The following is a 12,052-nucleotide window of genomic DNA, read 5'->3' as shown; positions in this document are numbered from 1 at the left end:
ATGGTCCTCCTGATTGGAGATAATTTTGGATCTGACAAAAGACAACCCAGGCCTGATGGGATATGCAAGCTACAACAAGATTATGGTTTAATATCTTAAAAAAACATTCTACAAATTAAATTGTACATATTGCTTATCATATACATATTTAGTTTTGCTAAGTTTTATCGTTGCTATTATTGTAGCTGTAAGTGGTTTGATATTGTCCATCCAAATACGTAGCAAGCGGTGGATAGAGATGGAAATGTGCCCATCGTATATCCTTACTCTTACCTGCTTATCCAATATCATCCCGATACTACTGGTATAGATATGGGCTAATCTCTAAATGTCTTTTTATTTCTAAACGAATTTGAATATATGACTTACCAAAAAAAAAATTGAATATTTGAAGTTGTTAATAGTTTTTATATGTAAACACATTTTTTTCTTATGCTTCTTGTATTAATATATTTTAAATTTTATCTATAAAATAAATATGATCGATCAATTTGAATTAGTTATTTAAACATTTTTTTTCATGCCGTCCGCAATTCATATAATGTTCCCATATTCCTCCAGCTAAAATCCATCCATCTGAATCCTTATCCTTTTTCTTTTTTTTGACAAATAAAGTTATTGAATTTAATATTTTTCTGATATCTATATCTGAATTGGTATCCAGTGATTCAAAAATGTATAGGAACATGAAACCCTTGGATTTTCTACTATATGATTGGTTTTTACCATTATGCTGCCTTGTTGTGAGCATCTCGATATAATAAATCATTATATTTCTTTTTATTATTAGTATTTTTTTTACCTGCTTGCCATGCTTATATAACTAGTATCATTTATACTTGCAGACCCAAGGCAGCTACATTACAATATTGGGGCTTATATCATATGGGATCTCAGCTCATCCTGTTTTTGCAACCCTTTCTGAGCAAGGTGCTGTTTCAATGCGATAGATAGTTACACTAATTGATCATGATCTGTGCTGTCAGATATCTACAATATTGGTTTATGGGTTTGACATCAAAAAGTGTTATCCATCTTCTCTAATAGTGCAAGAAGTCTATGTCAAAGAGGGATAGTTGGTCCAAGTTTGATTTAAGGAGGAAGATAACACTTTGATTGTGCAATCCAAGTAAGATGACCATAGGGATAGCCAGCATGCCTTTCAATTTATTGGCCTACTCCACTTCAACAAATTCCAAAGTTTTTAATCCTTCCATTTAGCTTTAGTTTTTAACTTAATGTTAGATAAGGCCCTATTCTTGACAAAGCTGTGTTGGCATTCTGCGAGCATTTTCACTATTATTGGTATTTCTTTGGTTAAAATCAAATTTCTGCTTAATTATCGTCCCTCGAAGACCTCTATATATACAATCTTTTTCTTGTCTCCTTTCAAGTTGGCATCTACATCTCCTGTTTTCCTTTTTTCTTCACCTCTTCGGACAATCTTGCACTTGGTCTTTTGTGTAAACCAGGTGCAATATTGCAGCCGAGAGAGGAAGGACAAGATGCCGGCGATGGTAATGTCAAATGCGGGGCCTGGTGGTGCAAAGAAATTTGAGGGAAGGATCACAATATATGTTGTAATCTGTGGAATAATTGCAGCCACAGGAGGCCTCATGTTTGGTTATGACATTGGGATATCAGGTAAATTCCATTTTGTATTAATTCAGTAGTAGATTTATTTGTTATATTATCTAGCATCGGAAGTTTGGTCAGGTTTGTCTTGGTTTGTTGTCATAGGTTAAATAAGATAATTAGATGCACTTTTTACAAAAAGAAAGGGAACAACTTGTTATTGAGGTTTTAACTACAACAAGAAGATGATTGTTTATTTTCTTTACTTGACATAAGCCCATTGGATGGTATTAATAATCCAATCTCCACCTCCATTGCATTGCAGAGTGATAGATGGTCTATCATACAAGATAGGTGATGGTTGCTTGCAGATCTTGTAATAACTTTGCTTGGGATTCCATGCATGGATTTTCCACTTGGTTGTGTGATGGTTGTTTCTCTTTGTCATCAACTGCCTCATATGTTGCTTTTGCCTAAATCCTTCCCTAGATTTATTTGTTTTATTATATAGCATCGAAAGTATGGCCAGGTTTGTCTTACGTTGTCGTCATAGGTTAAATCAGATAATTAGACCTACTTATTATAAAAGAAAAAAACAAAAGGAACAACTTGTTATTGAGGTACAACAGGAAGATGATTGTTTATTTTCTTTAGTTGACATTAGCCCATTTGATGGTATTGATAATACGGTGAGAGAGATGCTCTATCATACAAGATAAGAGATGGTTGCTTGCAGATCTTGCTTGGATTTTCCACTTGGTCGTGTGATGGTTCTTTCTCTTTGTCATCAACTGCCTCATATATGTTGCTTTTGCCTAAAGCCTTCCTCATTCAGCTCCAATCTATTTCTGATCATGGAGCTAATCAATCGTATCTGTACGGTCAATCTGCAGGGGGAGTGACATCTATGGATGACTTCTTGGAGGAGTTCTTCCCTGCGGTCTTTGAGAGGAAGCACAAAGCCAAGGAAGACAACTATTGCAAGTTTGATAACCAAAACCTTCAGCTTTTCACTTCATCATTGTACCTTGCTGCCTTGGTAGCCAGCTTCGTAGCTTCGAAGATTTGCACGAAACATGGCCGGAAGCTCACTATGCAAGCAGCATCAATATTCTTCTTGGTTGGTGTCATCCTGAACGCAGCTGCTGTGAACATTGCCATGCTGATCATCGGAAGGATTCTCCTCGGAGTTGGTGTTGGATTTGCCAATCAGGTTTGCTCTACTTTCTTTTTCATACAATTTTTCATTCTAGAGTTTCTCTTCTCTTCAGTTTCCGTCTCAATTTCCCTATTAACTTCCAATTTCTCCTGGAAGATGTATCTTTTGTTAAACTCACTTTCCGTGTCATATGTTTGCCACTATTATTCATCCTGTAGGCAGTTCCTCTATTCTTGTCGGAGATCGCACCAGTTCACGTCCGTGGAGCCTTAAACATCCTCTTCCAACTTGACGTGACCATCGGGATCTTTGTGGCGAACATTGTAAACTACTTGGTGTCCAATATCCACCCCTGGGGGTGGAGACTTGCGCTTGGCTTGGCTGGAGTGCCGGCGATGATGCTTTGCTTGGGCTCCATGGTGATTGCGGAGACCCCGACGAGCCTCATCGAGCGTGAGATGCTTATGGAAGGCTTGGCCATGTTGAAGAAGATCCGGGGGACCGACAATGTCGATGCAGAGTACGAGGAAATACTACACGCCTGCGAGATGGCACGACAGGTGAAGCAACCTTTCAAGAATCTCATGAAGAGAAGTAGCCGACCGCAATTGGTTATTGCCATCGTGATGCAAGTCTTCCAGCAGTTCACTGGGATCAACGCCATCATGTTCTATGCACCAGTCCTCTTTCAGACCATCGGATTTAAGAATGATGCTTCACTTCTTTCTGCGGTCATCACGGGGATCGTCAATGTTCTGTCTACCGTCGTATCAGTGGTCTTAGTGGACAAAGTCGGGAGGAGATTCCTGCTTCTTGAAGCTTGTGGCCAGATGTTGATCACACAGGTTAGGGACACAAGCCATGGCATATTAAACATGTAATTATAGATTACGAGGAATCGTTTGAAATATGAGATTCTAACTCTAGTGGGGGGTGATTTGCATGCAGGTGGCTATTGGAGGCATTTTGCTTGTGAATTTGAAAGCAACCAATGAGCTGGGACACGGAGTGGCAGTTTGGGTGGTGGTGCTCGTGTGCCTATTCGTTTCGAGCTTTGCTTGGTCTTGGGGTCCACTTGGCTGGTTGATTCCTAGTGAAACTTTTCCCCTGGCGACGAGGACCGCCGGCTATGCCTTTGCCGTCAGCTCCAACATGCTTTTCACCTTTGTCATTGCCCAAGCTTTCCTATCTATGATGTGTCATCTACGTGCCGGGATCTTCTTCTTCTTTGGTGCATGGATTGTGGTGATGGGTCTGTTCGTCATCTTCTTATTGCCCGAGACCAAGAACGTGCTGATCGATGAAATGACCGAGAAGGTTTGGAAGCAACATTGGTTCTGGAAAAGATTCATGGATGAGGAAGAAGACAAAAAACACTCCGTCTAAGACTCGATGATTTGTGTTTACCTTGAGGATGTCGGGGCTAACCTCGTCAATATGATCTTTATGTCGAGTTCATTATTTAATGTTTTTATCGATATATAATCTTCACTTTTGAATAGTAATATTGTAAGAATATGAGGTTATCATTTTGTTTTGTCTTCGTGTTATGCTAATATATATAACTAAATAAAATATAATTATAAAATTAAAATTAATAAAATTATTATTTTGAATAGATTTGATCATAAAACAACATAACCAAAAATAATTTTCGAGTTCATTATTTAATATTTTTATCAATATATAATCTTCCCTTTTGAATATTGATATCCTAAGAATATGAGACTATTGTTTTGTTTTTTCTTCGTGTTATGATAATATTTGTAACTAAATAAAATATAATTATAAAAATAATATTAATTAAAATATTATTTTGAGTAGATTTGATCATAACACAACATAACAATTTTTGAGATAGAATGAAAGAGATAGAATTTCATTGGCGCCCACAATTTGCTAGAAATTCTAGGAGCATTTGTTTCAACATTATGTAAATCAAAATATTATAAATATTTGATCACATCTTTCCACAATTTTGAGAATCTTACAACCCAATTCGAGATTCTGAGTTACCAAATTGCCGTGTTTGGTACATAAATTTTACAAGAAAAGTTATAGCATTAGTTCTTAAATAATTGAAGATGTGAGAAAAAAAGTGGTAGTTTGCATATAACTTAGGAATCAGTAAGATTGATATAACACAAAGCTATAGCATTATTTTAAATAGGTTAAGAACTTAATTTAAGTTTCTTATTTTGGAAAGATGATGGAATAACAAACTATAAGCTAATGTGAATACTCAAAATTTATATCCAAAAGGATGATCTTGTTATATATTCAAAGTCATTAGACATCTACGGGTGACATCACATGCGCAACGAAAGAATATAAATAAAATTCTCAGATTTCCTAAACAGATGTTCGTCATTGTGCGAAGATTGATATGCAAAACCTGCAAAACTGAAAACTACGTATATGAAAGATTGTGTTTTACCTAGTGAGATCATATATCTCTAAATCCCTACAGATTTGTAGGAGAAAATGAAGAAGGTTACACATCCTCTTTTCTAGTAGCGATTTATACAACAAGGCTACGACGACGCTCCTCTAATCATTACCCAAAACTATATACCTACTATCTGAGGAGGAGAAGGGGAGAGAAAAATAGGAGGTAGCAACCAAAAACCTCTAGCCTATGAGCCTTTAGTTCCCTCTTATTTATAGAGGTCCCCTGTCAACTCAACCTTAATGGATCCTACCCCATTGGGTATTGAATCTTCATCCAACTACCCAAGCCTCTTAGATTAGTGGATCTCTATCCAATAATCTCTCATTGGCTCTTATTGGATCTTATCCATAGGATCTAATAATTCAGTGGTTTATTGAATATTTAAAAAGATAGGAGCTTCGGCGGATATCTCATATCCGAACCTCTACTCGTCGCAATGACTACCATATGTGTGACCCTCTAGGCCCAATATCGAGCTACTCGTGAGTCATACCTATTAGAACTCATTCTGGCTCAGTGAATTATTATCTCTATAATAATTCACTCGCTCATCGACTACGGAGGTACTAAGCCACTACGTCGTATTTCCCAAACGATATAGGGGAATCCAATCCATTAAACTTGTCTATCCTTAGTTATTATGTATCTATAGTCCCTCATCTATCTAATACCCCAGAGATCATATATTGGGCATGGTACTATCAGGCCTATATAGTTTTTACTTGAGTTTGTTTTAATCGGATTCTCCTAAAGAACTCTCTCTCTCAATCCGAATGACCATAGCTAAGGATTTTTCTGAGTAAGAACACATGAGATATTTCTTTCATAACACCGAAAGTGGATGATCCTCTATCAACACTCAATAGTCCTCATAAGGTTAGCTATCACTCTCGATGACTTACTATACTAGATATGAAACTTCTAGACCTATAAGTCTGATATCAAAGAGTGGAGTACTCATACAGGACATCCTTGGTATTTCAAGTCTACGGACCAGATACACCACTAGGATGACGAAATTAATATTTGACAATAAGACATCATCAACCATCCAACATTCCATGAGCGGTCAATCAATGAAATCATTCTCTAATGAGCACTTGCACTATAGTCCTAGTGTCCCCAAACGAGCATCTATGAGGCCAGCTACCTCCATCATATGGACGGGTGTATAAAACACCATTTTGTCCGGTTATCTTGATGTCCCTCTCGAGTAACTTATGACTAGGATTATTTAAGGTTTGTGTTTAAAGGTGAATCAATCTCATTATCGTGATCTTATCACGATCTGATTCTCATTGCATAGATCTATGGACATCACAATATATATACACATATATGTAATAAGTAATATAAAGTGATAAAATATAAAAATATAATAAGTAAAAATAATGCATATCATGTAACACGTGTCATCACTCATGTGATTGGCTTGTAGGGCACCTATGACTAGCAATCTCCCACTTGACCTAAAGCCAATCACCTATGTGTCAGATCCCCATAAGACCCCTATGACGCTCAAAGATAATTTGAGACAATGACTTTGTTAGTGGATCTTCAGATGAAACTCTTTCCACTACTACATCTCCTCGGGTTGCAATCTTTTTGATCACGTGGAACCTCCTCAAAATGTGTTTAGACTGTTGAATCTCATATTTTTGATGACGAAACTAATTGATAATTGTTTATGATTTAATCTGCTTGTTGAGTGATGCAGGATGCTTCGATCAGGATGAGACAATTAAAGCAGGAAAAATCATGTTAGGTTGGAGAAACATGTCAGAAGATTAGACGTCGGGCCGGTGGATTGGTCAACGTATCGACAAAAGGCTTCGGGCCATGGATTCGGGCATTGGACCAAGAAGAGCGGACACTATGCCAAGGATATCGGAGATGCGGAGTCAACTGGCCGATTGGGTAATATAGGCCGTAGGAGAGGACGATGCGCCAAAGAATCGGATGAAGTGTCAAGAGACCAATGACATGCCGGACAACTTAATTAATGCTTAGTATTAATTGTCTAGATCGAAGTTTCGTTTACATGTATAGGATTAACTACGATAGCAAGGCATGAAGCAAAATGAAGTCCCGGAGTCAAGGACGCGACATCGTTGGAAGTTCGAGAGTTCATCGGAAGTCCGGACATTCGTCGGAAGTTCTAGAAGAACCAGCCGAGAAGTATCGAAGCTTGCTAGAGAAGCTCATCGAAACTTGCCAAGAGGATAGTCGCAAGTCCAGGAGTTTACTGGGAGTCCGCCGGAACATTGCTGAGAGATCATCGGAAGTTCGTCGGAAGATCGTTGGAAGCTCACCGGAAGAATAGACTTACAGACTTAGTTTAGCTTAGAATATTTCTTAGGAATCATAGTTAGCATGTAATTGGGCTTGGTTTTGGGGCAACCCAATTAGGGGCTAGCTAGCACCCATGTAAGGACTGTGTTGGGCCCAATAAGAAGCCCAAATAGTGCCCCAATAAGTCTCACCGTCGTGGCACTGTCTTCGAGACTATGTCAGGCGGTGGCACCGCCAATCTGGGAGGTGGTACCGCCCAGCACTCCCCCCTAGGTGGAGGTACCGTCAGACCTGTTAGGATCGAGAGCACTAAGAGGGGGGGGGGGTGAATTAGTGCAGCGAAAATCTTTCAGCGATTAAAAACGAAAGCTGCGTTCGTTTGATAAAAACTATTTTGATGCAAAAGCCGATTCTAAGAATACATATGATTAAGTGCAGTTTATGTCTAAACACAATTTGCGTCTAAGCGTAGTTTACGCAGTTTGCGTCTAAATGCAGATTGCGTCTAAGCGCAGTTTGCGTCTAAGCGCAGTTTGCGTCTAAGATCAGATTGCGTCTAAGCGCAGTGCAGTTTGCGTCTAAACGCAGTTTTACGTCTAAACACAGTTTTACGTCTAAATGTAGTTTTACGTCTAAACGCAGTTTGCGTCTAAACGCAGTTTTACGTCTAAACGTAGTTTTACGTCTAAACGCAGTTTGCGTCTAAACGCAATTTTACGTCTAAACGTAGTTTTACGTTTAAAAGTAGTTTACGTCTAAAACACAGTTTTAAAGGGATCTGAACTTAGAAACTTTGTTCGTAAAAGCGCAGAAGACAGTTTTGCAGAATCAAAACGTAAACGTTAACTGTAATGTATGAAAACACCGATTTACGTCTGAATGCAGATTCGAAAAGATCAGCACTTAGAAACTTGTTCATAAAGGCGCAGAGAGCAGTAGCTATGTAGGAGGTTTGCAGTAATGATAAAGTGCTCAAAATAAACGCAAACCAGAGATTTAGAGTGGTTCGGTCAGTCTTGACCTACTCCACTTTTGGCTTCCTCCACCGACAAGGTCACCGACGTCAACTGGAGGCCTTCCTTCAATAGGCGAAGGCCAACTACCCTCTTACAGATTCACTCCTTTTGACGGGCTTAGGAGACAACCCTTACAGAAGTTTTCTCTCCTCTCTTTACAACTCAAACTTGAAGAATAGAAAGAGGAGAACTAGCAGTTTTGAGCTCTAAGAAACACAAAAAGATAGCAAGATTTCGAGTGTGTGTTCTGTGCTTTCAGTGCTGAATGGGTCGGGTATTTATAGGCCCCAACCCAGTTCAAATTTGGAGCTCAAAACGATCAAATCCCGGAATTCCGGGATCAGGCCGTTGCACCTCCTGACTGGAGAGGTTGCACCGCCTGGCAGAGCCCGAGGACTGAGCCCAGGCGGTTGCACCTCTCTGTCAGGGGCGGTTGCACCGCCTGAGTCTGGATCGGAGACTGAGCCCCAAGCAGTGCCACCTCTTGACTGAGGCGGTTGCACCTCTCTGCCAAAGCTCGAAGACCGAGCTCAGGCGGTGCCACCTCTCTGTCAGGGAGGTTGCAACGCCCAGTCTAGCTCGAAGACTGAGCTCAGGCGGTGCCACCTCCTGGCTGGGGCGGTTGCACCGCCCAGTCTCGCTGGGAGGCTTAGCCCAGGCGGTGCCACCTCCTGGCCTAGGCGGTTGCACCTCCTGGTGCAATCAGGGTCCGAATGGTTAGCTCCATTCGGCCCAATTTCAGTCTTTCAGGGGCCCAATTGCCCCAAGATTAAGCTAATGGGATCACCTCCCATTTTCCAACTTAATCAATGTGCTAACTACGATTAGATCTAAGACAATTTCTGCAGCTTTGCTTCGATGCGTCAATCGCTTCTTCCGGCGAGTTTCCGGTGAACTTCCGTCGATCATCCGATGAACCCTCGGTGATGCTCTTGCGGACTTCCGGCAAACTCCTGGACTTTGCGACGATCCACTTGGCGAGTTCCGACGAGCTTCGCTTGGCAAGCTTCTGGACTTCTCTGATCTGTTCTCGCAGAACCTCCGATGACCGTCCGAACTTCCGTCGAACTCTCGAACTCCCAACGTGATCATGAACTTGACTCCGGCGCAACTCCTGCTGCTTGTCTAACTTTCATCGTAGTTAATCCTGCACATGTAAACAAACTTCGATCAAGACAATTAATCCTAAGCAATTAACCAAGTTGTCCGGCATGTCATTGGTCCCTCGACGCTTCGTCCGATTCTTCAGCGCATCGTCCTTTCCTGCGGCCTATTGCCCACTCGGCCAGTTGGCTCCGCAACTCCGATATCCTTGGCACAATACCCGCTCTTCTTGGCCCGATGCCCGAGTCCACGACCCGAACCCTTCTGTCAATACGTCGACCGATCCACCGGCCCGACGTCCAATCTTCTGACATGTTCCTCCAGCACAACATGATGTTCCTGCTTTAATTATCTCATCCTGATCAAAGCACCCTGCGTCACTCAAAACACAGATTAAATCATAAACATATATCAAGTATTTTCATCATCAAAATAAGAGATTCAACAATCTCCCCCTTTTTGATGATGACAACTACTTGATGACGGAGTTAAACTTAACTCCCGGAGTTTAAACAAACTCCCCCTATCAATATGCCATATTGATAGAAACTCTTAGATTCAAAAATCTAAGCAACATGTCATCATAAACGGAGTTAACCTTAACTCCCAGAGTTTAAACAAACTCCCCCTATCAATATGCCATATTGATAGAACCTTGAATTCAAACTGAATTCAAGTCATTGCAATATTCATCATGAATACTTACAATACGTTATCATGAACTTATGCATAAACTTATGCATGTCATGTCATCAAATACTTATGCATGTCATGTCATCAAATACTTCTCTCCCTTTGTCATCAACAAAAAGGAGAAGTACCACAATCAAGTGTTTGTGATATTGGTTCAACTCATTGCATGAAAAACATAATATCAAGTTTTATCATCATGCAGTTTTGAAGCCGGAAAATTTAGCAAATGTTACATCATGCTTAGAACATTCAAGCTATCAAGTTTTAGATATGCAAGTTTTACAACATACAAGATAGCACTTTTATAACATGCAAGCTAGCAATGTTGCAACATTTTAGAACTTGCAAGCTAGCAATTTAGAGATGTTCAAGAAGGCAACTCTTGCTTATTGAAATATGCAAGTTGCAAGCTAGCAAATTTTTACGATATGCAAGTTTTGCTTCTTGAGATAAGCAAGATAGCACTTTTGCAATTTTTGTTTGGCAAGCTTGTGATGTTCAAGATAACAAGCTCTTTCTTCTCTTTTGAGAAGTGTCATTTTTGCTTTCGTTGCAAAGTGCAAGCTAGCAAAATTGTAAACTAGCAAGAGATAATGTTTTACATGAGGCAAGCAAACAATTTGGCAAGTGTTACATTTGCATCTTCTCTTTAGATGTGCAAGAAAATAAACAAGTTTTTGCATTTTCTTGACATTTCAAGCTAGCAATTATCGGTGATGTTCAAGATAGCAATTTCTTCTCTTTTGTAATTTTTACCTTTTTCTTGAATTGTGCTAGCAATCTATCTCCCCCTTTGTCATTGTCAAAAAGAAGGGAAAAACCCTTTACATCAATTTCTAAATCATGACAAAGGTAAGTAATCATTCTTATTTGTGCATCATTATAGTTTCAATGCACAAATTCATTAACATTACATTTCATTTTTTTATGCACGATACCGAAAAATCAATCATCATCATGAGCATATCAAACATGATATTCAAGCATTCATGATATATCATTTTGGCAACATAATCATAGATATTCAAACGATGGTATCTAAATGTCAGAATTCATTACATCCTATTATGCATGATCATTGACTCCTCATTTGTATTTCATGCATTATTTCATTTCATCTCATAAGCAATATCAAGAAGAGTTATTGGATGATGAGATAAATATTTTATGAATACACGGAATATCATAAGTGTTTCATGTATTCATATTATCACATGAAGCATATTATCATTTTTAAGATTCATAACATGAATAACGTTATTACTATTTCATCAAAATCAATTTCGAGATTCACACAATATCATGAAATCATTAATCTCGATAAGATGGGAAAAGCATTTTCTTTTTAAGTAATTCTTTTAACACATCATAAAAAACTCATTCATAATTCAAGTGATTTACAAGATATCATAAATGAATTTATCACTTGTATTTCATCAAAATCGAGAACTCTAGAGATAGAAAATGATTGAAGCATTTAACATGATTGATGCATGATTCATATTTAAAGTGTATCTTATGTCATAAATACGAATCAAGCATTTGTCAAATCTGAAATCATCCTCAAAATTACATTCAATAAATTCATGTATGACAAGCATAGATTTATTGAAAAATCAATAAGATAGAGGATTATATTTCAAGTGTTCATCAATTGTAGCATTTCATCATATGGTAAGATATCAATGCGTAAAACTGTGAAGCAAGATTTTGTTTGATATCTTGATACAGGGCATGATGTACACATTTCGAATATTTTAG

At 38.8% G+C, this 12,052-nt stretch overlaps 1 protein-coding gene across 1 annotated transcript; it reads left to right on the top strand.

Annotated features, from left to right (window-relative positions):
* Positions 1-2,391: 2,391 nt before the first annotated feature.
* Positions 2,392-4,149, top strand: LOC135627066 (sugar transport protein MST4-like). Its single transcript, XM_065133020.1, has 3 exons — positions 2,392-2,788; positions 2,953-3,579; positions 3,683-4,149. Exons 1-3 carry the CDS (start codon positions 2,483-2,485, stop codon positions 4,118-4,120), a joined length of 1,371 nt encoding a protein of 456 aa, XP_064989092.1. The 5' UTR covers positions 2,392-2,482; the 3' UTR covers positions 4,121-4,149.
* Positions 4,150-12,052: the final 7,903 nt, after the last annotated feature.

The sequence above is a fragment of the Musa acuminata genome, chromosome BXJ2-11 (genome assembly GCF_036884655.1).
Source record: "Musa acuminata AAA Group cultivar baxijiao chromosome BXJ2-11, Cavendish_Baxijiao_AAA, whole genome shotgun sequence".
Taxonomy (NCBI): domain Eukaryota; kingdom Viridiplantae; phylum Streptophyta; class Magnoliopsida; order Zingiberales; family Musaceae; genus Musa; species Musa acuminata.
Note: the sequence above shows the minus strand (reverse complement) of the source record. Positions and strands in the feature narration are given on the sequence as shown.

Coding starts and splice junctions, on each gene's coding strand:
- LOC135627066 (XM_065133020.1), top strand. CDS start 2,483: ATGGATGACTTCTTGGAGGAGTTCTTCCCTGCGGTCTTTGAGAGGAAG. Junction 2,789..2,952: donor GTGTTGGATTTGCCAATCAG/GTTTGCTCTACT, acceptor TTCATCCTGTAG/GCAGTTCCTCTATTCTTGTC. Junction 3,580..3,682: donor GCCAGATGTTGATCACACAG/GTTAGGGACACA, acceptor ATTTGCATGCAG/GTGGCTATTGGAGGCATTTT.